The 25,487-nt window shown below is 32.2% G+C and overlaps 1 protein-coding gene across 2 annotated transcripts in view; it reads left to right on the plus strand.

Annotated features, from left to right (window-relative positions):
- LOC142232825 (limbic system-associated membrane protein) overlaps positions 1-25,487 on the plus strand; it is a 320,310-nt gene that overhangs the window by 218,396 nt on the left and 76,427 nt on the right. For both annotated transcript variants that reach the window (XM_075303515.1, XM_075303514.1), the window contains exons 6-7: positions 19,444-19,746; positions 19,807-19,977. In XM_075303515.1, coding sequence (XP_075159630.1) covers positions 19,444-19,746; positions 19,807-19,977 — 474 coding nt within the window. The remainder of the gene's footprint in view (positions 1-19,443; positions 19,747-19,806; positions 19,978-25,487) is intronic.

A 25,487-nucleotide genomic window follows, 5' to 3' on the forward strand; every position in this document is an offset into this window, starting at 1 on the left:
TACATGTTTGCACTTAAATATATTGTGTTTAAAAATTGTGCCCGAAACACATTTTGTTTATATCGAAACATATGAAAAACATATTTTTCTAACAGTGCATATATCTATATTATAAGAATTCAAAAAACTAATAAATTCATAAATTTTGTTTCGGATACTTCTACAGTTCCCGAATACTATTTGTATTTTTGAATGAGACATCGTTTATGATTTGAGAAAACAATTTTAAATGCTAGTTGATTAATAACATTAAATTGATCATCTCTTGTTTTACAGCATCTTAATCTGGTGATCATCTCCATCGTGAGCTCCATAAGAGAATAGATTATTGTTGTTCTTCTCTTTTACGTACTGATTGCTTTTGAACATATGTATTATTTTCCGGAGGGGCATTATTGCCTACACTAACATTCGTAATATTTTGGCTCCCAACATTTAGGCATTGATAGGGTTTGAGAGTTAGGCAGAGGCTCGCGACGTCTATTTAAACTCGGGAAGTTGTTGTCGTTGTTGATATATTTATAAAAAACGCGTTGAGGCGGATGTACTGTTTTATTATTGATTCTCTGCATCATGTCTTTATACTCAGACAGAGCAGAACAATGTAAGTCAGTTGATTTACACATTTTTCTTTATAGCGAAATTTTCGGTAGCAAAAATTTATTTAAGTCTACAACAAAAAAACAGGGCTGTGTACACAAATTTTAAACCAGCTAATCGCTTTTAAAAATTGTTAATATATGTTCCAAATATTCCTCAAATAATTTGTTTATTATTTACAGACCTTCTAAAACTTTTACGCATACAATGATTGTAATAAATTAAATGTTTGCTGCCAAAATATGCTTTTGACAACCCTGTTATTTTCATTAGAGGTGCGTACCACCTTACGAAATTGAACGCTACCGAAAATTTCGTTAGCATAAATAGCAATGCATTTCTTATGGGAATGAAATTTTTCGCTAGAGGTGCATACCGGCCTTATCTGTTTTACAGTCAATGGTCTTGTGCTTTTGATCGCAATTTGCGCACCTTTCGGTGACGTTGCACCCCTTTTCTCCACGACCGAACATTTGACAACGTCGGCATTGAACTGCTTTGTTTTTAATTTTACTATGATAATCCCACGTGATAATTGTATGGAACAGTGCTTTTACTTTTTTCTTCAGATCATGGAGCTTAATTGAACCATTTTCAAGATGAACAATATAAATAGTGTCAAAATAATGTTCGAAAGTTTTTTTCACACATTAGATTGCATGACATTTGAGTCCCAGACGATTTAATTCATTCAGAACTTCAACATCAGTCTAATCAGCAGTCTAAACCACGAATAACTGCTTTAAAATGTTTTTTATCTTTGTGATCATGAGTGAAAAATTGGCATTTATTTTCACTAACAGCCTATTTCTGCTATCCGAATTCTAGTCTTCGTTCGCATACAAAACGAAAAACAGCTGATTTTGGTTTCTCCAAGGGGTATCTAAACGAAAATCGAAACGAAAGTCAATGCGAACGAAGACGTAACGTAATCTCTTAAATTGGGTTTCTCTAAATCGATTCGTTCGCATTTTGCCGAACTGAAATGTCAAAACCATAGATAACTAATAGATGACCCATCTGTGTCAAACGCAGTCTGACAGTTCCCAAAATGAGGAATAAACGAAGAAAATAGGGGGAATTCCAAAGTTTCGTTTTTACAATTTTCCTGTTTTATCCACATACCGGCTAGACCAAGAGCACATGCGTGGATACCTGCAAACCCTCCTGACCCTGAATCTATTTTAAATAGACTGAAACAATGCAATCCAGATCTTCCAACAGCTGATTGGAAGGTTGGCCGTTTGGATGAAGTGGATGGGCCAAGATGGCATGCAGTGTTTATATTGAACACTCAGTCTTTGCCACATCTAGCAAAGTCTCAGGGCCGTGTATGTTATGGCTTTCATTATATCCAAATGAAGGTGTATAAAAACGATCAGCTAAAGGATTCAGAAATGGACAAGCCTCTGTCTGAATCAGAAGTAAGCGGATCCTCTTGCGAAGTCGAGGGAGGTACCAAAGTTGAAGACATGGATAGATACCGTATGCGTGAGGAGGCTTCTACTGCCTCAGAACTCACCAAAGTTGAACCTATGGTTATTGAGAGAGTCACCGAGATCTCTGAAGAGGACATTCTTGATGACTCGATTGAAGCGGCTGATGTTGTTGAAAATCTCGATGGTCCTACGGATCCTCCAGATAAATCTTCATCATTGTAAGGCTGCATGTGCTGCCTTAAAAGTTCTCCTGATGAAAGGGGACATAGATATAGTTCTTATTCAAGAACCATATGTTTATAGAAACAAAATATGTGAATTAAGTAATCCGGGGTTCAAACTATTGCAGTATACTGGTAATGATGTAAATCGAGCCTGTATAATTGCTAAAAATGGGCTCAACTTGTTTCTGCTTCCTTCAATGTGCAATACAGACACTGTCGTTGCCAGTTTAGAAATAGCCAAATGCAAATATTGGGTATCTTCGGTCTACATGGGACATGACAGGGAGATGCCTCCATGTGCCGTTAAGACCTTAGTGGAGGAGTCACTGAAAACAAAGACCAAACTCATTATGGGATGCGATGCGAATGCACATCATAGTATATGGGGAAGTAGTGATACTAATGCAAGGGGAGAGTCGCTAATAGAGTTTATTTTGCGTACTAATCTGGTAGTTTGCAACAAGGGAGATGCCCTTGTTGCAAACTACAGGCAAGAGGTTTTGGACATCACCTTGGCCTCGCAAGAACTGAATGAAATGATATCTGAGTGACAGGTTTTAAGTGAACACAGCTTCTCAGATAACCGCTACATCAGTTTCAAATCTAATGTTCATATCACCAAGACCATATTTCCGCCAAATGTTAGGAAAGCTGACTGGAATAGGGAATCGTTCAATATGATGACACCGGAAATAACAGAGACAAATATGAGAAATGTGCAAGATATCGAACACGCAGTGGAGCGGATTACTAAGGCCTTCAACATCTCACTGAAAGCTGCATGCCCTAGAGGGAAGCCAAGGGGGAAAAATCGACCACCATGGTGGTCTACGGAATTAAGTAATATGAGGAAATCCTGCAAGAAGCTCTTTAACAAGGCAAAGTCCACCAGAGCCCCTGAGGGAAACAAAAGTCGTTTTCAGACCTAAAGCGGGAAAAGCCTCTCACTCGAGGGCGAAGGATTTCTGACCAATCAGCTTATCCTCATTCCTACTTAAGACTCTGGAGAGGATGATATATATTTATCTTAGAACTAGCATCGATTCAAGTTTGTTCTCGAAACGACAGCATGCATACTCGAAGGGCAGGTCTACTGAGACCGCATTACATGAACTAGTCAGCTTTATTGAAAGCTCACTATCTGTCAAAGAATACACAATCGTGGCGTTTCTAGACATCGAAGGGGCGTTCAATAATGTCCATCCGAGTTCGATATTAAATGGACTGACAACTCTGAATGTTGATCCATGTATACTTAGGCTATTAGACGAACTTCTAATGAAGAGACGTATTTCACCCACACTAGGACAAGCAAACATACAAAGGTATGTGAACATAGGCACTCCCCAAGGAGGAGTTCTATCACCTCTTCTTTGGAATGTTGCTATAAATAACCTTCTGGTTACCCTAGAAAAAGAAAGGATAAAAGATGGTGTGGCTCTAGCAGTCAGGGGAAAATTCCCATCCACAATCAGAGATATTATTCAGAGGGCCCTCCGGATGACTGAGAAATGGGCGAAAGACAATGGACTTGGGGTAAATCCTGCAAAGACAGAACTAGTCATGTACTGCCAAGATCGCAAAACTCCCACGGTTAGGCCCATTTCCTTAGGGGGTATTGAAATTCCCTTTGGTGAGTGTGCAAAATACCTTGGCGTTATTTTGGACAGGAAGCCGAACTTTAAGCCTAATATTGAAGAAAGGGCGAGAAAAGCAACTGTAGCTTTGTACTCGTGCAAAAAGGCAATAGGAAAAAAGTGGGGACTAAAACCAAAAATTGCATTGGCTATACACGGCAGTGGTTAGACCTATAATGCTATACGGTGTTGTAGTTTGGTGGCCGGCACTTCAGAAACCGACTTGTTTAGATAAAGTTCAGCGTATGGCGTGTTTGTGTATTTCAGGCGCATTCAGCAAGACAGGAACAAATACCCTTAATGTCATGCTGCATCTATTGCCTTTAGACATTTTGGCCAAACAGTCAGCTGCAACAACGGCTGTGCGGTTGCGCGAGCTATCGCTGTGGTTGGAAAAAGGTTACGGTCACAGTTCGGTCCTCAAAATAATGCCAGATGTGCCTAACGTAGTGGATTACACTTTGGCGAGTCCACTTTTCGACAAAAAGTTTGAGACTCTAATCCCCAACAGTGAGGCGTGGTGCACACATACCCCGGGGAATAAAGAATATATAGATTTCTACACTGATGGCTCCAAATTGGATGGACAAGTGGGGTTCGGAGTATATTCTAATGATCTGGAACTTCGAATAGCGAAAAGATTACCTAATCACTGTAGTGCTTTTCAGGCTGAAATATTAGCAATAAGAGAGGTGGCGAATTAGCTGAGAAGTAATGTTCCAAAAAATGTGGGCATTAATATATACTCAGACAGTCAACCTGCAATAAAATCCTTGGACTCTGTGTTCCTCAACTCGAAAACGGCCATCGACTGCCGCAAATCTCTCAATGAGATGGCTGAGCAGTACAATATTCACCTATTATGGGTGCCTGGCCATAGGAACATACCGGGGAACTGCGAAGCGGATGAGTTGGCAAGGCTAGGGACTACCTTACATATTCCAGGGGAACTAGAATTTGTTGGTATGCCCCTAGCTACCTGCAAGCTCATACTGCGTAAGAAGGCTGTTATGATGGCAAATGTTCGATGGGAGAATTGCAAGGGTTGTAACGATACCAAGCAAATATGGCCCCATTTCAACTTAAACCGCACACTAGATATGGTAATGTTCTCGAGACGTCAGATATCACTCCTGATATCTGCTATAACGGGTCGCTGCCTGATAGGTGATTTTGCAAAAACTATTGGCGCGAAGTATAATGACTATTGTATGAGCTGTCATGATGCGGAGGAAAAAGAATCAATTAAACACCTCTTGTGTGAGTGTCCTGCACTTTGTGTAAAGCGCAAGCAACTTTTAGGAGCATATACCTTCAGATTACTGGCGGATCTGGAAAACGTTAACTTAAGCAGTCTGCTAATGTTTTTGGAACAATCTGGTTGGTTCAGCGAAGAAAAATAATCGAGAAGGTTCAGCGGTTAAAACTAGAAGTGCCCATATGTAATAGGTACTTTTAGTTAATGTGGTATCACAATGGACTGAATAGTCTAAGTGAGCCTGAATCTAAATCGGGCTGCCACTTTACTAACCTACCTTTCGCCTGGACGGAGAATCGAACCACGGACCATGCACTTTGTAAACCAATACACTAACCATTGATCTATGTACCTGCTATGGTCATCACTAAATAAATATCCACACTGAAAAAACAGTGAACCCTTTTCCATTGCAAAATGAACTAAACTGTAGTAATATTGACCATGATTTAGCCCTTAAGATTTTTTTCAACTTGTCTAGTTTATAATTCTCTTAAATTTTAGTTAATCTATAGCATTGTATTTTAGTTCATTTTTACAACACCATAAGATTTATATACCCCTACCAAGTTAAAAAGTCAGTATTGTTTTGGTTTACTTGCTTATTTGTTGGGAAACCCGATAATAACAGACTCTTTAAAATGTCGACGACTAAGCTATTTTTAAATCAATCATTCCACAGTACAGAGAAATTAAATAATTAAAGGAACAACAAACCGTTTTACTATTATGAAAATGTTCATACAATAAAATTAAAGTTTCTTTAAGCAAAAATACTTTATTACAAAAACTTATGATGAAAGTTCTTAATACAATGTTTTTGTGAATGAAAATTATGACCACGTGGAACAAGAAAGTAGTTTATTTTTGGACATTTTGACTTTTCCTTAGTTTTTTATTCATCGTAAGTATATTTTTTACATATCTTGCTGAAAAAATGGAAGGAATAATGAAAATTGTTAAAATTTAACATGTAATAAAATATAATTTTTTAACTCTTTAAATTAACTTATAACTTACCATATTTGGGGGCATTTTATTAAATGGTGTAAGGAATTCAACTTAAACGTACCTCATAAAGTTTGTACCTGAAACAATTAGAGAAATAATGAATTAAGTAATATATTAACCCATAAAATTGTGTTGTTATCGATGTGAAGGACATAATACAATAAATATTCTTGTTAAAAGAAAGCCAAAGATTTAATATAAAACTTACCAATTCTCTATTACATTGTACGCTGAGGTTAAAGAGTTATCGAAATTCATTTGGAGTTACTCTGAAATTAAATATTTATTTTTTACATTAAATAAAAAACATTAAATTTGTTTCCAAAAAATCGAATTAAAGAAATAATATGCATAAAAAAACTAAATATTCTGGTTAAAAGAATGTTAAAGAACGCTTACCAATTCATAAAAATGTTTCCAAATTGTTATTCTGAAATTAAATATTTATTTTTTTTACATTAAAAATATTAAATTGGTTTCCAAAAATATTTGATTAAAGTAATACTAAAATAAGGTTTAAAACCTGTAATATTGATAATAAAAAGGTCATAAAAACGTAAATATTCTATTGAAAAGAAAGCCAATTTTTAAAAGAAATCTCACCACTTCTCTATTAAATTATACGCTGAGGAGAAATATAAAAATTTGCCCAAATCCATCTGGGATTGCTCTTAAATTAAATGTTTTTTTACAAGAAAGAAAAACATGAAAATGGTTAAAAAAATAATAATAATTAGCAAATAATAATATACATAAAGAATATTATTTTTTAAAAGAAAACCACATTGAAAAAAGAACACTTACCTATTTATGATTAAACTACACGCTGAGGTGTAACAAACTATTTTCCAAATTCATCTGGAGTTATTCTGAAATTGAATATTTATTTTTTACATTGAATAATAAAAATTAAATTAGATAAAACAACTTCAATATACTTTCCATATCAGCATTTTTTCCTAAATATTGAACATTCTTAAAAACTTTTTTCTACGCTACCGATCATCACTTCGCCATTGTACAACTCATCGCTAAAATATTAATAACTTTCATTTAAAAGTTTTAATAAACAAACACCAATATATGTCTCAAAAAACCAAAATATTCCATACCTTCATATTCCCTTGTCACACACTTGCTAAAAAGGTGCAACAGCCCACGCCAACGCCAACTATACAACTGAAGCATGCCAAACAAAACCAAGCAAAACCAAAACATTTCTACAACAACAAAAACACATGTGCCTTCATTGAAAACAACACCTCATCCAGACAAATAATCCATTCGCGAATAATAAACACACACACACAAACCACTGAAAGAACAAAAATAAAAACAACCCCATGCTCAGATATACACAACATCCCCATCACTCGCTACCATTTCTCGTTATTGCATTGCATGCTCTCACTCTCAAAAAAATTTCAAGTAATATCATCTTTACATTAAACAAATTCCACTTTGACGAGAAAGATCTATGTACTATGCATTAGTTGATCGCATCTGTCCACAATTTACTCTAAAAACAATACTCTTAAATGCATATCAGTATAAGAACGATGAAAAGTTTAACTTAAAATTAGCAAAAACTTAATGAAATGATATCTACCCATTCTTGACGAAAATGTCTATAAATTTAATTACATGTGAACAAAAAATATTTCATTGAGAAATGTTGTACCAACTATTATTAACTATAGGAATTGCCAGTAAGAAATTGCTATCCGCTTTCAAGTTAAATTTTCGTAAAAAAATATTTTCTCATACAAAAACTCTTTATAGTAAATTACACTTATTATTTAAAAAGTACTTTACATTTCATAAGTAGTTTTATAAAGGGTGATTTGTTAAGTGCTTGATAACTTTTTTTTAAAAAAAACGCATAAAATTTGCAAAATCTCATCGGTTCTTTATTTGAAACGTTAGATTGGTCCATGACATTTACTTTTTGAAGATAATTTCATTTAAATGTTGACCGCGGCTGAGTCTTAGGTGGTCCATTCGGAAAGTCCAATTTTGGGCAACTTTTTCGAGCATTTCGGCCGGAATAGCCCGAATTTCTTCGGAAATGTTGTCTTCCAAAGCTGGAATAGTTGCTGGCTTATTTCTGTAGACTTTAGACTTGACGTAGCCCCACAAAAAATAGTCTAAAGGCGTCAAATCGCATGATCTTGGTGGCCAACTTACCGGTCCATTTCTTGAGATGAATTGTTCTCCGAAGTTTTCCCTCAAAATGGCCATAGAATCGCGAGCTGTGTGGCGTGTAGCGCCATCTTGTTGAAACCACATGTCAACCAAGTTCAGTTCTTCCATTTTTGGCAACAAAAAGTTTGTTAGCATCGAACGATAGCGATCGCCATTCACCATAACGTTGCGTCCAACAGCATCTTTGAAAAAATACGGTCCAATGATTCCACCAGCGTACAAACCACACCAAACAGTGCATTTTTCGGGATGCATGGGCAGTTCTTGAACGGCTTCTGGTTGCTCTTCACTCCAAATGCGGCAATTTTGCTTATTTACGTAACCATTCAACCAGAAATGAGCCTCATCGCTGAACAAAATTTGTCGATAAAAAAGCGGATTTTCTGCCACTGATTTTGGTAATAAAATTCAATGATTTGCAAGCGTTGCTCGTTAGTAAGTCTATTCATGATGAAATGTCAAAGCATACTGAGCATCTTTCTCTTTGACACCATGTCTGAAATCCCACGTGATCTGTCAAATACTAATGCATGAAAATCCTAACCTCAAAAGAATCACCCTTTAGTATGGCGAAAGAATTTTCAACTATCAGTTATGAAAATTTTTAAGGAAATTTCCATCGTATTTTGTAGGCTATGAACTAAACGATTGCTACTTAAAATTTGTAAAATTTCCTTTCGAGTAGTTAATTTTCGTTAAAGATACGAAAAATGAACTAAAATTCTGGAAAATTCTTGTAATAAATTATTGTAAAAATCTTCTTAAATTTACGAGACACTTTTTTTCTGTGCATATAAGTTATATTTATATAGCATAGCTTGCGGCGCCCACGAACCGAATAAACAAAGTTTATTTAACAGAAACAAACATTTAGTTTGGCACCGTGGAGCAGTGGTTGCTACGTCCGGCTTGCATGCCAAGGGTCGTGGGTTCGATCCCTGCTTCGACCAAAGTTTTTTTTTGTTTTTTTTTTTTTTTTTAACATATATTCCAGATATGTTCGCAACATTCCGAAAAAATGTTCAACATTACACTGTAGTTTATTAAATTTTGAACGGCAAAATGTGTCTTATTAAAGACCTAAAGTCAGAAAAGAACAGTGTTTGATATAAACGAAATGGACTGTGTTGTTGTTTCCAAAATAACTTTTTTTATTGAAAAAATTAAAATGTTGTAACAAACGAATTTTTTTGGTGATAAAAGTTTAAAATTTTTGAAGCAATTCAAAAACTCTAACAAAAGAAAAACGTTTTCGGTACACGTTTTCCAAACGTTTTTTTCTTTGCGTGTATAAGCAATTTTTTCTTCAATAAAAGACATGCTTTATTAATATATTAAATATATTTATTTAGAATCAACAGCATCGACTGGCCTTGAAATATTAAAACACATTTTTTTTCTTCTTCTAGTACCTTTCACCTTGAATAAGTTTCTGCCTAGCAATTTTGTCCACCTTTAACAATTTCCATACCTACAAATATAAACAAAAATCCTAAACCAATTTTTTCACAAAAGGTTAGCGTCACTGAATATTACCTGTTAATTGAAGATTTCAAAAATGAAGTCGAATGAAGGGGTTGTTATACTGCTGGCGTTTTCTTTTTTATAAACCAATTTTCAAAAAAACGAACATTTTTCTCACTAGTTTCAAATAACAAATATTTTATGGTTTTAGTTCGGTTTTTGGTTATTTTTACGAATGCTTTGTTATCAGTGAATAATTTTTTTTCAGTAGTAAATTCTTATACCCAGCGACGAAAACAGTATTAGTAAAATGCCATGCCTTATTCTAGTTAATGAACTATTCCTAACTGCTTTCAATTTAGGATTTTTTTACTGAAACAAGTAAATTTTATTGTTTCACACAAAAATTTAACTGAATGGAAATAAAATGACTAAACTAAATTGATGAACATTTTTTCCTTTAGTTTCGAAGACACTTTTTTGTGGGTGTAGAAGCCCAAAAAGTAAAGTCGGTAGAGCGGTCTATATGGAGCTATATCAAAACATGAACCGATACTCATCAATTTCGGCACACCTCTTTATGTTCCTACAATACTTCTAGATTTCAAATTTCATGCAATTTGGATAAAAACTATGGTTTCTAAAAGCCCAAGAAGTAAATTGGGGAGATCGGTCTATTTGGGAAATATACCAAAACATGGGCCAATACACGCCATATGGGGACTATACCAAAACATGGACCGATACTCATCATTTTAGACACACCTCTTTATGGTTATAAAATACCTCTAGATTTCCAATTTAAGGCAAATTGGATAAAAACTACGGATTCTAGAAGCCCATGAAGTAAAATCGGGAGATCGGTCTATATGGGGGTAAACCAAAACATGGACCTATGCTCACCATTTTTGACACACCTCTTTATGGTTCTAAAATACCTCTAGATTTCAAATTTCAAGCAACTTGGATAAAAACTACGTATTCTAGAAGCCCATAAAGTAAAACCGGGAGATCGGTCTATATGGGGACTATACCAAAACATGGACCGATACTCACCATTTGTAGCACACCTCTTTATGGTCCTAAAATACCTCTATATTTCGAATTTTAAGCAAATTGGATAAAAACTACGGATTCTATAAGCACAAGACCCCATATCGGGAGATCGGTTTATATGGGGACTATATTAGAACCTGGACCAATATAGGCCATCTTCGAACTTGAGCTGCCTGCAGACAAAAGACGAGCTTGTGCAAAATTTTAGCACGATTGCTTCATTATTGAAGACTGTAGCGTGATTACAACAGACAGATAGAGAGACGGACATGGTTATATCGTCTTAGAATTTCTCCATGATCAAGAATATATATATATATATATATATATATATATATATATATATATATATATATATATATATATATATATATATATATATATATATATATATATATATATATATATATATATATATATATATATATATATATATATATATATATATATATATATATATATATATATATATTATATATATATATATATATATATATATATATATATATATATATATATATATATATATATATATATATATATATATATATATATATATATATATATAATATATATATATATATATATATACTTTATATAGTCGGAAATCTATATTTCGATTTGTTACAAACGGAATGACAAACTTATTATACCCCCGTCACCATTCTATGGTGGTGGGCAGGGCTGTGAAGCCGAAGTCTGAAGATTTTGCTGGAGTCGGAGTCGTAAACATTTTGCTCGACTCCGACTCCGGCTAAACCAAATTTTTCAAAACACTTCACATTTTTGTAACTAAGCAAGTTTTTACGCAAATTAGTTTCCATTGCGTTATTCATTCGATCAATGTACAGCATGATTGCGTTATTCATTCGATCAATGTACAGCATGATTGTAAATGAAAATCAACTTCCAATTACGGCTATTTTTTGATGTTTCCTAGAATGTTAGACTAGCAGATGGGCTGGATCGATCCATTTTAATACCCGAAATTATTTTTTTTTTAATTTTATTTTAAGGCCATATACATATGTGGAATATTGACAGAAATTTTTTTTCAAAGTTGTTTTTTATAGAAAATTTTGTCAAAATGTTATTTCTATAAAAAGTTTTGTCAAAATTTTATTTCTATAGCAAATTTTGTCAAAATTTTATTTCTAAGCAATACTTATCATAGTTTCGGCTATAGGTCGATTAAAAAACATAGGATTGATGTTTTTATTTAAGTTTTATTTCCAATATTTCGGTTGACTTCGTCAAAACCGTTTTCAAGGATTTATTCTGGTGTGCACAGCTTTACACTCTGTTTTACACTATATAATTACACTATAAAAAAATTATTCAAAATTTTATTACTATAGAAATATTTTTTTCTATAGGAAATTTAGTCAAAATTTTAATTCTATAGAAAATTGAGTCAAAATTTGTTTCTATAGAATGTTTTGCAAAATTTTATTTCTATAGAAAATTTTGCAAAAATTTGTTTGTTACACAATTTTTTTTTTTTAATTTTATTTCTATTGATATTTTATTTCTATAAAAATTTAAGCCAAAATCTTATAGTAATAGATTTTTTATTAGAAAATTTTGTCAAAATTTAATTTCTATAGAAAATTTAGTCAAAATATCGTTTCTGTAGAATATTTTGCAGAATTTTATTTACTACACAAAAATTTTTCTAAAATTGTATTTTTATTGATAATTTTTTCAAAATTTTATTTCTATAAGAAAAAATTTTCAAATTTTATTTCTATAGCAAATTTTCTCAAATTTTTTTTCTTACTGATGCTCACTGCTATAAAAAATGTATTCGAAATTTTATTACTATAGAAATATTTTCTTCTATATAAAATTTATTCAAAATTTTATTTCTATAGAAAATTTAGTCAAAATTTTGTTTCTATAGAATATGTCATTTTGCAAAATTTTATTTTTATAGAAAATTTTGCAAAATTTTGTTTGCTATACATTTTTTTTTCAAATTGTATTTCTATTGATAACTTTTTCAAACTTTTATTTCTATAAAAACTTTTGCCAAATTTTATTTCTATAAAAATTTTATTTCTATATATTTGGTCAAAATTTGATTTCTATAAAAAATTTTGCCAAAATTTTATTTCTATAGAAAAATTAGTCAAAATTTTGTTTCTGTAGAAAATTTTGCAAAATTTTATTTACTAGACAAAATTTTTTCCAAAATTGTATGCTCACTGATGCTCACTGCTTAGTCGAAAACTTGTAGAAATTACTCAAATTTTTAAAATTTTCAATGAATGAATCATAAATGCATTTTTGCGAAATTGTCTAAACAATTATAAATATTTCCCAAATATTGCCCGAGATTTGTAGAAGTCTGATTTGAGATTTTATCAAAATGTAGATCTAAATACAAAGTTGTGCAGAGTATATTATAATCGGCCCGCCCGACTTTAGACTTTCCTTGCATTTTTATTTTTTGTTAAAATTGTGTTACGTCCCATAACGTTAGTTTTAAATTTAAAGTACATAGATTCTGTAGAAGTATATACAATTTTGTCTAAATCGATTCAGATTCAAATTCATGCATATGGGAATATAAACCTTTATATAGCTCGCAACAAATTTAAAGGATTTGAGATAGTATCAATAATTTTGGCCCACAAATACATATACTGTTGGTATCTTCTCATATTATGATGGGTATTTATAGCATTATTTTATTTATTAAACATTGCCCTAAATTTGAAATATAGAGTTTAATTGGCATCTAATGTGAAATTAAGACCTTTTTTTTTGCACACATAAATAAATACGATACTTTATATCGATCCACTTACGGTACCCCCACAATACAACTACAAATTAGTGCACCCTCAAAAAAAATCGCTTCTCTAACATATGTTCCAAACATATTTTGCAGAAGGTACATATATTATTGGATACTTGGAAGAATTTTCCCCAAAGACGATTGTGCTCATTCCCTCACATAATTTTCACTTACACGAAATTTTTTAGTTCTTGGCACCTTTTTCTGTAATACAAATAATGTTGAAGAAATTATTCAATTTTATAAATTTGTTAAATTTTGCCTTTCGCCTGGACGGAGAATCGAACTGAGGACCATACAGTTTGTAAGCCAACACACTATCCACTGAGCTACGCAGCTGTTATAGTCACCAGTAGACAATTATCGTTATAAGTTACATTTATATAGCATAGTTTGCAGCGCCCACGAGCCCATGCAAACATAACATTATTTAGCAGAAACATACATTTGTTGGCCACGTGGAGCAGTGGTTAGCATGTCTGCCTTGCATTTAAAGGGTCGTGGGTTCAATCCCTGCTCCGACCTAACACCATTTTTTATTAATTTACACATTTATATTTATTCTATTTACTTTTCCTTAATAATTCATTTTAAAGAAAATAAACTTTTTCAATTGTTTTAGCTACAAAAAACGAACTTAATGCCCGCTTTTGTATTTGAAGGTGTCCGTCAACTCCTCTTGGACTACTTATTAATAAAGAGAACTAAACTTTGTTTTTATACATTTTACTGTAATTTTTCACTTTTTCCTCCTTTTTTCATTTTACTGTCCCAACTTTAACGAGACTATAGTGCCCTTTCGTTATTTTTATGAAGATCCCTTTGTAATTTTTGTATATTTTCCACCGTTTTTTTTTTTTAAATTTCCTTTGCCTGAATATTTTGACTTATTCCTCGTACGTTCCGATTTCTTTTAACGAACAAAGAAAAAAATTGTGCCCATAATGCCAAAATGATAGACAAAACACATGTCCACACATACATAAAATGCTGCTCCCAAGGCGAAAACATATGCTGTTTTTTTATCAAATGTCTATACTTTTGGTTCCGAATGTCTATTATCTTTACTCCAAATACTCATTCTAATAATCAGATTAAATAATATTTAGACTTAAGCATATAAAATTTTTGGCCTTATCTTAAAACGGTTTTCCGAAACAACATACAAGCGGTTTCTCTTTTTCATTCTCTCGCTGTGTTATGTTGATATCTTTCGTCAACCTTCCCGGTTTCCATCTCTATTTCTTTCTCTATACTCCCTCTCTGTCGGTCTATGAATAAAATATCACAACATATATATGTTTATACGAAATTTGTAAATTTATATATGTTTACATTCACATATCTTATTTTTATGAAACATTCATGCCCCAAACATAATATATTCTAACATATTAACATATGCGTCCCAAACATTTAGTGTCAGTTTAGGATCATTACATGTTTCCACTTAAATATATTGTGTTTAAAAATTGTGCCCGAAACACATTTTGTTTATATCGGAACATATGAAAAACATATTTTTCTAACAGTGTGGTATTAAAATGAGATTTAGTTACATTACCCGGAGTCGACTCCGGAGTCGGAGTCGAGCTGATGAAAAATGCTGGAGTCGGAGTCGAGCAAAATTGGCTCGACTCCACAGCCCTGGTGGTGGGTATAAAAATAACTTACACTACCCAATAAACACAGGATGAGCGTTTTTCAAATGCAACACCTTTTCAGTTTGAAGGTAAATATCATTTGCAAAATAAATTCAACTTGACTTGAAACAGGTAATCTTCAATACATTTTCAAATTGTTTGCGAATTACATCCAAACCGCCAAAATGTTGACGAAAACTTCGAAAATAAGTTGAGGATTATTGGAGAAAGCTTTGGCAAAACACTATCTTGAAATGCAACGAAAAACCCACATGGTTTTCAATACTACTTTGTGCAACGAAGTTCGTGGAAGAAATAAAAAATGTAGAAATTTTTTGATAATCAACTGAAATTACTCAAAATATTTTATAAAAATTGGTAAGTAAAAATAAAACACGAAATGAAAACTTTAAGGATGTCACTAAACTCAAATCTCTGCAGACAACCAATTAAACATGGTATTTATGCTTTCCCATATCAATAACTACTGGATGATAATTCGCATCACATCGATATTTTAATTTACATCGCATCATCGGTTTAATTTACTATTTTGTGAATTCATATTGCCGGAAATTTATTCTGACCTTGCAAATTCCCCGAATTTTAATGAGTTTTATAACAATTTTGTGACACCAACGTTCTTGAGGAAATCGAATTTTGTGGTTTTCAATACATTTTGTGCCACGAAGTACGTTGTCAGTTTGAAGAAATACAAAAATATGAAATATTGTTGTTTTTTTGATCTCAGCTTAAAGCCATGCATTGACTAAACTACAAGTGTAGCTTAACCAACAGAGGAAAAGTATGCTTGTCAAATTTATTTGGGCAAAGCCCTATAGACTGCAAGATGGTTGGATGTACAGCTGTTTCGGAATTACCACATTCCTCATCAGCATCCTCTACTTGCAGCAAAACTATCAACCAATTATCAGAATAAATTCGGGTAATTCACTCAACCGAAAGTGAACTACACTTGAACCTCCCGAAAAAAGGGTTTGATAGTCGGCTACTGCCTAAACAAATTTGCCATCATATCTCTTTTCCTTTGCCAAACTCAAATCATCGATTTGAATGTATTTGGCTGGGTTTGTTTTTGAGCGTGCTTCCTCTATCTTCATTCGTTTTGTTTGTTATTGTTGGCTTCTCTTCAATCGTTATTGTTGTTTTTTTGATCTCAGCTTAAAGCCATGCATTGACTAAACTACAAGTGTAGCTTAACCAAAAGAGGAAAAGTATGCTTGTCAAATTTATTTGGGCAAAGCCCTATAGACTGCAAGATGGTTGGATGTACAGCTGTTTCGGAATTACCACATTCCTCATCAGCATCCTCTACTTGCAGCAAAACTATCAACCAATTATCAGAATAAATTCGGGTAATTCACTCAACCCAAAGTGAACTACACTTGAACCTCCCGAAAAAAGGGTTTGATAGTCGGCTACTGCCTAAACAAATTTGCCAGCATATCTCTTTTCCTTTGCCAAACTCAAATCATCGATTTGAATGTATTTGGCTGGGTTTGTTTTTGAGCGTGCTTCCTCTATCTTCATTCGTTTTGTTTGTTATTGTTGGCTTCTCTTCAATCGTTATTGTTGGTTTTTTATCTCAGCTTAAAGCCATGCATTGACTAAACTACAAGCCCTATAGACTGCAAGATGGTTGGATGTACAGCTGTTTCGGAATTACCACATTCCTCATCAGCATCCTCTACTTGCAGCAAAACTATCAACCAATTACACTAGCCAACAACCATTTTGTGAATTGTTTCTAGCATATTTTTTCTTATTGATTATGACCTACTAAACACGAAAATGATTTTTAAAAAATTTTCTGTCGATTGGTTTTCGAGATATAATTTTTTTAATTTTTTTTTTAATTTTTGGAGGTACACCTACAATTTTGAGCATATCTTTCGTTTTCTTTGACCTTTTTGATCCTAATACTACTCAAATTAAAGAAAATTGAGCCGTCTACAACCAAAATAAAAAGTGAAATGAAAACATAATGGAAATCACTAAACTAAATTGTTTTGCAGAAAACTAAAATTATTGGATGCTATATTCTTGGAAGATGTTGACCGATGAAAAAATGACGAAGGAATCAACAAAGAAAAATTTCCAGAAAACTTTCAAAGAGCAACCAATTAAAACAAAGTGCAACAATTCCCATATCAAGAATTTCTAGATGAAAATGTGCATTACATCAATTTACATCCCGTCATCAGTTTGTTATTTTGTGAATTCCTATTGCTGGAATCTATTCTAACACGCAAGCCAGCAAGTTCCTCGATAGCATTATTTCAAATTGCTAGCATATTAATTAATAATTATGTGACACCAACATTATGCTCCGAAAAAAGTAAATTGTTTTATAGGAAGAATAAAGTAACTCGTACGAAAATTGAACTAAATTTTGGTACACATTTTGAGATTTCCCCAAAGCGTTGTTAAAACCAGGAACATTTAATGCCCTGTTGTACTTTTTAACTAAAGTTCACGAAATTACACCCTCTAATAGAAGAAAATATTAACTAAAAGTTAAGAAGAAAATCATTGGCTCCAAATCATGACCATTTTAACCATACAGTAGTTCATTCTTACTATTTTTGGGAATCGTACGAAAATTTTCATTTTTTTAGTTCATATTGAACTTATGTGTACGGCCATCGAACTTTATACTCACGTTCAGTTCATAAAATATTAGAGACATACTTAAAAAACGAATATTTAATTGGGCTGTGGAAAATTTCGCAAAAAGTAATAAAATTTAACAACAAATATTTTTTTGCCATAAAAATAAGTTAAATTTAGCGTTAATTTAACTACGGAAATTTTTTTCTGTGTGGAGGAAATCGAATTATATGTGTAAAAATGTTTAAGATATTTAAAGTTGCACAGAAAAAATGAGTCTTGTAAATTTAAGGACCATTTTAACTTCCACATAGTTCAAAAATTTACTGTTATATAGTTAATTTTTCGTAACCACGACGAAAATTAACTTAACTAAAAGAAAACTTATAAATTATCAGTAAGTGCTTTTTAGTTCACTCACTATGAAATAGGAAGTATTTTTCCTTAATTAAATTTCAATCACAGTAGTTAATACATCGTTGATTGTATTATAAAAATACATAGGTGATATAAAAATCTTACTACACAGAAAAAAAGTGTCTGATAAATTTAAGCAGATTTTTACAATAATTTATTACAAGAATTTTCCAGAGTTTTAGTTCATTTTTCGTATCTTCAATGAAAACTAACTACTCGGATGGAAATTTTATAAATTTTAAGTAGCAATCGTTTAGTTCATAGCTTACAAAATACGATGGAAATTTTCTTAAAAATTTTCATAACTGATAGTTGAAAATTCTTTCGCCATACTATAAAACTACTTATGAAATGTAAAGTACTTTTTAAATAATAAGTGTAATTTACTATAAAGAGTTTATGTATGAGAAAATATTTTTTTACGAAAATTTAACTTGAAAGCGGATAGCAATTTCTTACTGGCAATTCCTATAGTTAATAATATTTGGTACAACATTTCTCAATCAAGTATTTTTAGTTCACATGTAATTAAATTAATAGACATTTTCGTCAAAAATGGGTAGACATCATTTCATGAAGTTTTTGCTAATTTTAAGTTAAACGTTTCATCGTTCTTATACTGATATGCATTTAAGAGTATTGTTTTTAGTATTGAGTTATCACTCAGTAAAAAGAAAGTACTTCACCACTCCGGTATCGCAATGGACTGAATAGTCTAAGTGAGCCTGAAATATCGGATTGCCACTATACCTAACCTAACCTTACTACTTCTGGTGTCTCATTGGACACCAGACTAACCTGATTTGTATTACAACTTTTTGAAGTAGCCTTGCTTATACGAGCCTTCCAGGTACTAAATTAATAATTTATTTAGCGTCATAATTCCCACATAAATCAATTGCCATATCTGTTCTAATTTCGTAAAAAAATCGCTAAAAGCACTCGGAAGTTCCGTTGAGTTTACGGAATAACACGAAATGTTATAACTTTGAGTCAATGCCGAATTATTGAGTTTTTATATTGAATGAGTGATGTATGTATTTCAAAATTTCCAGATGCTTTGGTATCAAAACTCGTTTTTATTGGATCCAACTGATAGACGTTCTATGTACCCCAGGGAGGACCGGTACAGCCTCATAATTAGAAATTTCCAAAATTCTGATTTTGGAAACTATAGCTGTGTAGCCGACAACGCACTTGGAAGAACGAAGAAGTATATTGAAGTTTCCGGTCGACCAGGACCTGCCGACTTTATATCGCCGGCTTTAAGTGGATCATTGGACCATTACAATCTAACATGGACCATAGAGTCTATCCCAGCTCTTGAAGAAATAAAACTTTTATATCGACGACTTCTGGTAAAATTGAAATGTACAGAATATAAGTAAGTTTTTAATCTCTTCTTTTATATCTATTAGATGAACGAAACCTACCAACATCCTGGAAAATGGCATGAATTTCATATAAAGCCAACTGCAATACGAACAGATAATACTCATTACATTATGTCATACGTTATAAGAAATCTGGAACATAACGCTGTTTATGAAGCAATTGTACAAGCAAGAAACAAATATGGATGGAATGAGGTAAGCAAAGAACTTTATATTGATTTTTTGAAATTATCTAATCTATCTCATGCTTAAAAAATAAATAATATAATAATAAATAAAACAGACCTACTTGCTCTAAGTTCGGATTATAGATCAGATTTGACCTAGTAAAGAAATATAGTGAATATGGTATGCGGGGATGCACAGTTGCCTGATCGTTTTTTTACAAACTTTTCAACGGATAAAGATATCAATATAATTTTGTGAAATCTGAAGTGTTTCCTCTAAGTTTGTGAATCGCTAATGGCTCCATACGCTGCGTTGAAAGTTGGTCACCTCGGAAGAATTAAATTTTGTTTGCCAAATGTGATTTGATCTTTGCTGGATAGAACTTGTAAAACACGTGCGCGTGCGAATATCTCTTATAGTTCGCAAAACATAGGCCCCATAATTATTTATTTTTTTTGCAAAATTTTAACAAAGTGGAGTATTTTGAACCTAGAAGGTCACTTTTTGGACTGATTCTTGTTTTTTTTAGCATTCCCCACAGAATTTTATGCATTTTAAAAAAGAAACTTGTGTACTTATCTGCTTTAGATCAAAAGTTAGACTCCAAAATTTAAAAAAAAAATTGACCAATTTTTCTCATTGGCAAAACACGATAGCTAAGCCACTATCTTTTCCGAAAAGCCCCATGAGTTCACTAACTAACACTAAAAAGTTTCATCATCCTACCGCTAAACAGCTAAGAAATATGCAAACTAGAATTCAACCGTCAAACTGACCGAGTTTTTCACATATCAGATTAATAAATTTACCGTAATAAGTACTTATTACAAATTTCAAGTGCGACATTAGCCACCATGCATCCCAAGAGATAAGATGGAATTACATACACGGATGAAAAAGACTGTTTTTTATATGTTTCGTCGTAAAAATTATATGTTTGGAACGAATTTTTAACAAGTGCAAACTTATAATGTTCATAGAGTAGTATAATATGTATGTGATATTGAGAACTGCAACCGGTGTTTTTTTCGTATTGCAATCTTACCCACAAATTGTCGGTGGCAGTGAGTAATACTACGTTCGCACTAGACACGAAATCTCGCTATTTAGAACCAAAATCTCTTACAAATCTCAAGTGTTCGGACTGGCAAAATAACGAGAATTCGTAGATTTGAGGATTTAACTGCTGTTTGTAAATATATCAATACAAACACAAACCAAAGACAATAAACTTGAGGAAGATAGGAAATTGGCTTGCGTCATACCAAATGTTGCATTTACCATGTTAGTTCCATACATGTTCGTAATTTTTTTATTTGTTTTTCGTTTTTATTTTTTAAATGAAAAACTTAATTTTCCTAATGAAATAATGTTAAATTTTAGGCAACAACAAAAAAACTATATTTTCCCGTTTAAGGAAATTTATTTCGTGCACTTAATTTCTTTTTATTTGCATTTTAATGCTATGACAATACTTGTCGTGTACGCGTTTGGTTCGAGTATGAAACTAACACGGTAAATGGTTTGATCTCCTCAGTAGCCAATTTCCTATCTTCCTCAAGTTTATTGTCTTTGACACAAACCCTTATCTGTACACGCACACACACATTAATCCAAAGACAATAAACTTGAGAAAGATGGGAAATTGGCTACTGAGGAGATCAAACCATTTACCGTGTTAGTTTCATACTCGAACCAAACGCGTATACGACAAGTATTGACATAGCATTAAAATGCAAATAAAAAGAAATTAAATGCACGAAATAAATTTCAATAGAGGGGAAAATGTAATTTTTTTGTTGTTGCTTAAAATTTAACATTGTTTCATTAAGAAAATTAAGTTTTTCATTTAAAAAATAAAAACGAAAAACAAATAAAAAATTACAAACATGTATGGAACTAACGTGGTAAATGCAACATTTGGTATGACGCAAGCCAATTTCCTATCTTCCTCAAGTTTATTGTCTTTGCATTAATCTACAAGGAAAATTGGAGCAGGGTTGCAAAAAGCGCATTTTTAGTAATAAAACCACAGTTGTACAAGGCAGTATAAGAGATTTTGTTGAAATCATCTACGAGCCAACTGATATTTGCCTATTGCAAATCTACTGAGATCTAGGAGGATTTCGTTACGAGGATTTCGCGTCTAGTGCGAACGTAGTATAAGGCACCAATTACCATGCGTGTAAGGCACCAATTACATTGCTACATATGCGAGAATAAAAACACTGCTCGTATAACCCATTGTTCGTTTGCAGTGTTAACCAATCAACATCGTAACAATGCGCGGTAGTATACATATATTAAGGGTGATTGCGGTGAATATGGGCGTCATTCAATGTTGACAACATTTGTGTTTATAAACGATTTATTCATAGTAGTTCTGGTCCTTTAGTAAGAAAGCTAGACATGAGGAATTTGCGATTCAATAACATTTTGTACAAATGTTGAAAATTTGAATGCACCTCAATTCAAATTTATTTTGGGAAAATTATATAAAATTAATTTAAAATGGAAACTATTAACGTTTTCCTAAAAATATGTTTCATTTAAACATAACTATGATTTGTAGACATTGAGAGATTAACTCGTTTTAGGACAAGGCAGTGATGGGATTAATATATATTTTACAAATATCAATTGAAACTTGTCCTAAATCGTTTTCATTGTTTAAAATGAATTAATTTAATGCTGCTATTTAAGCAACATATTTACGTCGTCTATGTTTTCAAAGGGATTTGTAAACTTAGGGCGCTAGCGTTGGACGTAATGGTAAAATAAGAAATTGCATCGCTATAGCTAACCAAATATACGAAATGAATTTCACATATTTTTATTTTGGCATATTAACAATAAGCTTTATTTAAAACTAACTGAAATGTAATTATTTTCAATGTCATGTTTCTTTTAAATGCATTAAATAAATGTAATTGACCATTAATTAAAAATCCTAAAATAATATATATATATATATATATATATATATATATATATATATATATATATATATATATATATATATATATATATATATATATATATATTATATATATATATATATATAAGAATCAAAAGAGAACACTTTCTGTGAAACCGCTTGTATGTTGTTTCGGAAAACTGTTTTATGATAAGGCCAACAATTTGATATGCTAAGTCTAAATATTATTTAATTTGAATAAAGAGAATGGACATTCGGAACCAAGAGAATAGACATTTGAAAAACAAACAGCATATGTTTTCGCCTTGAGAGCAGCATTTTATGCATGTGTTTTGTTTATCATTTTAGCATTATGGGCACAATTTTTTTCTTGGTTCGTTAAAAGAAATCAGGGTCTTCATAAAAATAACGAAAGGGCACTATACTCTTTTCAGAGATGGGACAGTAAAATGAAATAAGGAGGAAATAGTGAAAAATTACACAGTAAAATGTATAAAAACAAAGTTTAGTTCCTCTTTATTAATAAGTAGTCCACGAGGAGTTGACGGACACCTTCAAATATAAAAGCGGGCATTAAGTTCGAGTTTTGCAGCGTTTTATATTGAGGCGTGTTTAATGACCCGATAATTAAAACACAGTTCGTTTCAAATAACGACAATCTACAATTTATTTGCTTAACTGAGTTTCACTTATTTGCTCTACGTTGTGTACTGTTAGCCATTTAGTTTACGATTGACTTGACAGCTCCCTCTATTAGGGTTTTATATACCGAGGTATGACGAATTCGAACATTCTGGCTATTCATGCCTACAAGAATCACTTTGTCGCTCATAGTCTTGCCTACAACTTTCTAGAGCAGTATACAATCTAGATGTTGCACATATTTATCTAGCACATATTCAACTGGTTATCTTCATAGTCTTGCAGTGTTAGAAAAATATGTTTTTCATATGTTCCGATATAAACAAAATGTGTTTCGGGCACATTTTAAAACACAATATATTTAAGTGCAAACATGTAATGTTCCTATGTTAATATGTTAGAATATATTATGTTTGGGGCATGAATGTTTCATAAAAATCATATGTGTGAATGCAAACATATATAAATTTACAAATTTCGACTAAACATACATATGTTGTGATATTTTATTCAAAGCGACAGAGAGAGTATAGAGAAAGAAAAGATATGGAAACCGGGAGAGTTGACAAAAGATATCAACATAACACAGCGAAAGAACTCTTTCTGTGAAACCGCTTGTATGTTGTTTCGGAAAACTGTTTTATGATAAGGCCAAAAATTTGATATGCTTAAGTCTAAATATTATTTAATTTGAATAAAGAGAATGGACATTCGGAACCAAGAGAATAGACATTTGAAAAACAAACAGCATATGTTCTCGCCTTGAGAGCAGCATTTTTATGCATGTGTTTTGTTTATCATTTTAGCATTATGGGCACAATTTTTTTCTTGGTTCGTTAAAAGAAAACCCTGATTTCTTTTAACGAACCATAAAAATAACGAAAGGGCACTATACTCTTTTCAGTGTTGGGACAGTAAAATGAAATAAGGAGGAAATAGTGAAAAATTACACAGTAAAATGTATAAAAACAAAGTTTAGTTCCTCTTTATTAATAAGTAGTCCACGAGGAGTTGACGGACACCTTCAAATATAAAAGCGGTTATTAGTTATTAAGTTCGAGTTTTGCAGCTTAATCAAATTAAAAAGTTTATTTTATTTAAAATGAATAATTAAAGAAAAATAAAAGGCATTTTAGAGCGATGCTAGTAAAAAACTGTTCACGCCTAAATAAATTTATATTTATATTATAAAATTATTTATGTATGTTTATACTCGACTCCACGTTCTTCTTTTGTTAGAGTTTTTGAATTCCTTCCAAATTTTAAAGTTTTGTACCAAAAACAGTTTTTTGTTACAAAATTGTTATTTTGCAATAAAAAAATATTTTATCCAAAAATAAGTCTATTTCGTTTATATCAAGCACTGTTACTGACTATAAATCTTTAATAACCCACATTTCGAAGTTTCATTATAAAAATTTAATATAGTATAAATATAAATGTGTAAATTAAAAAAATAAAGTGTTCGGTCGAAGCAGGGATTGAACCCACGACCCTTTGCATGCAAGGCAGACATGCTAACCACTGCTCCACGTGGCAAACAATTGTATGTTTCTGTTAAATAATCTTATGTTTGCTGGTGACTATAACAGCTACGTAGCCCAGTGGATAGTGTGTTAGCTTACAAACTGTATGGTCCTCGGTTCGATTCTCCGTGCAGGCGAAAGGTAAAATTTAAAATATTTATAAAAGTGAATAATTTCTTCAACATTTTTTGTATTACAGAAAAAGGTGCCAAGAACTAAAATATTTCGTGGAAGTGAAAATTAAGAGTATGTTAGGCAATGAGCACAATCGTCTTTGGATAAAATTCTTCCAAGCATATAATATTTTTGGGCTCAAAATGCTTCCAAACATATAATATGTTCACATAAAACAAACATATTAATGTTTCGGCAGTATCCATATATGTGCTTCCTGCAAAATATGTTTGGAACATATGTTAAAGAAGCGATTT

This window comes from Haematobia irritans, chromosome 4 (genome assembly GCF_050003625.1).
Source record: "Haematobia irritans isolate KBUSLIRL chromosome 4, ASM5000362v1, whole genome shotgun sequence".
In the NCBI taxonomy this organism is placed as follows: domain Eukaryota; kingdom Metazoa; phylum Arthropoda; class Insecta; order Diptera; family Muscidae; genus Haematobia; species Haematobia irritans.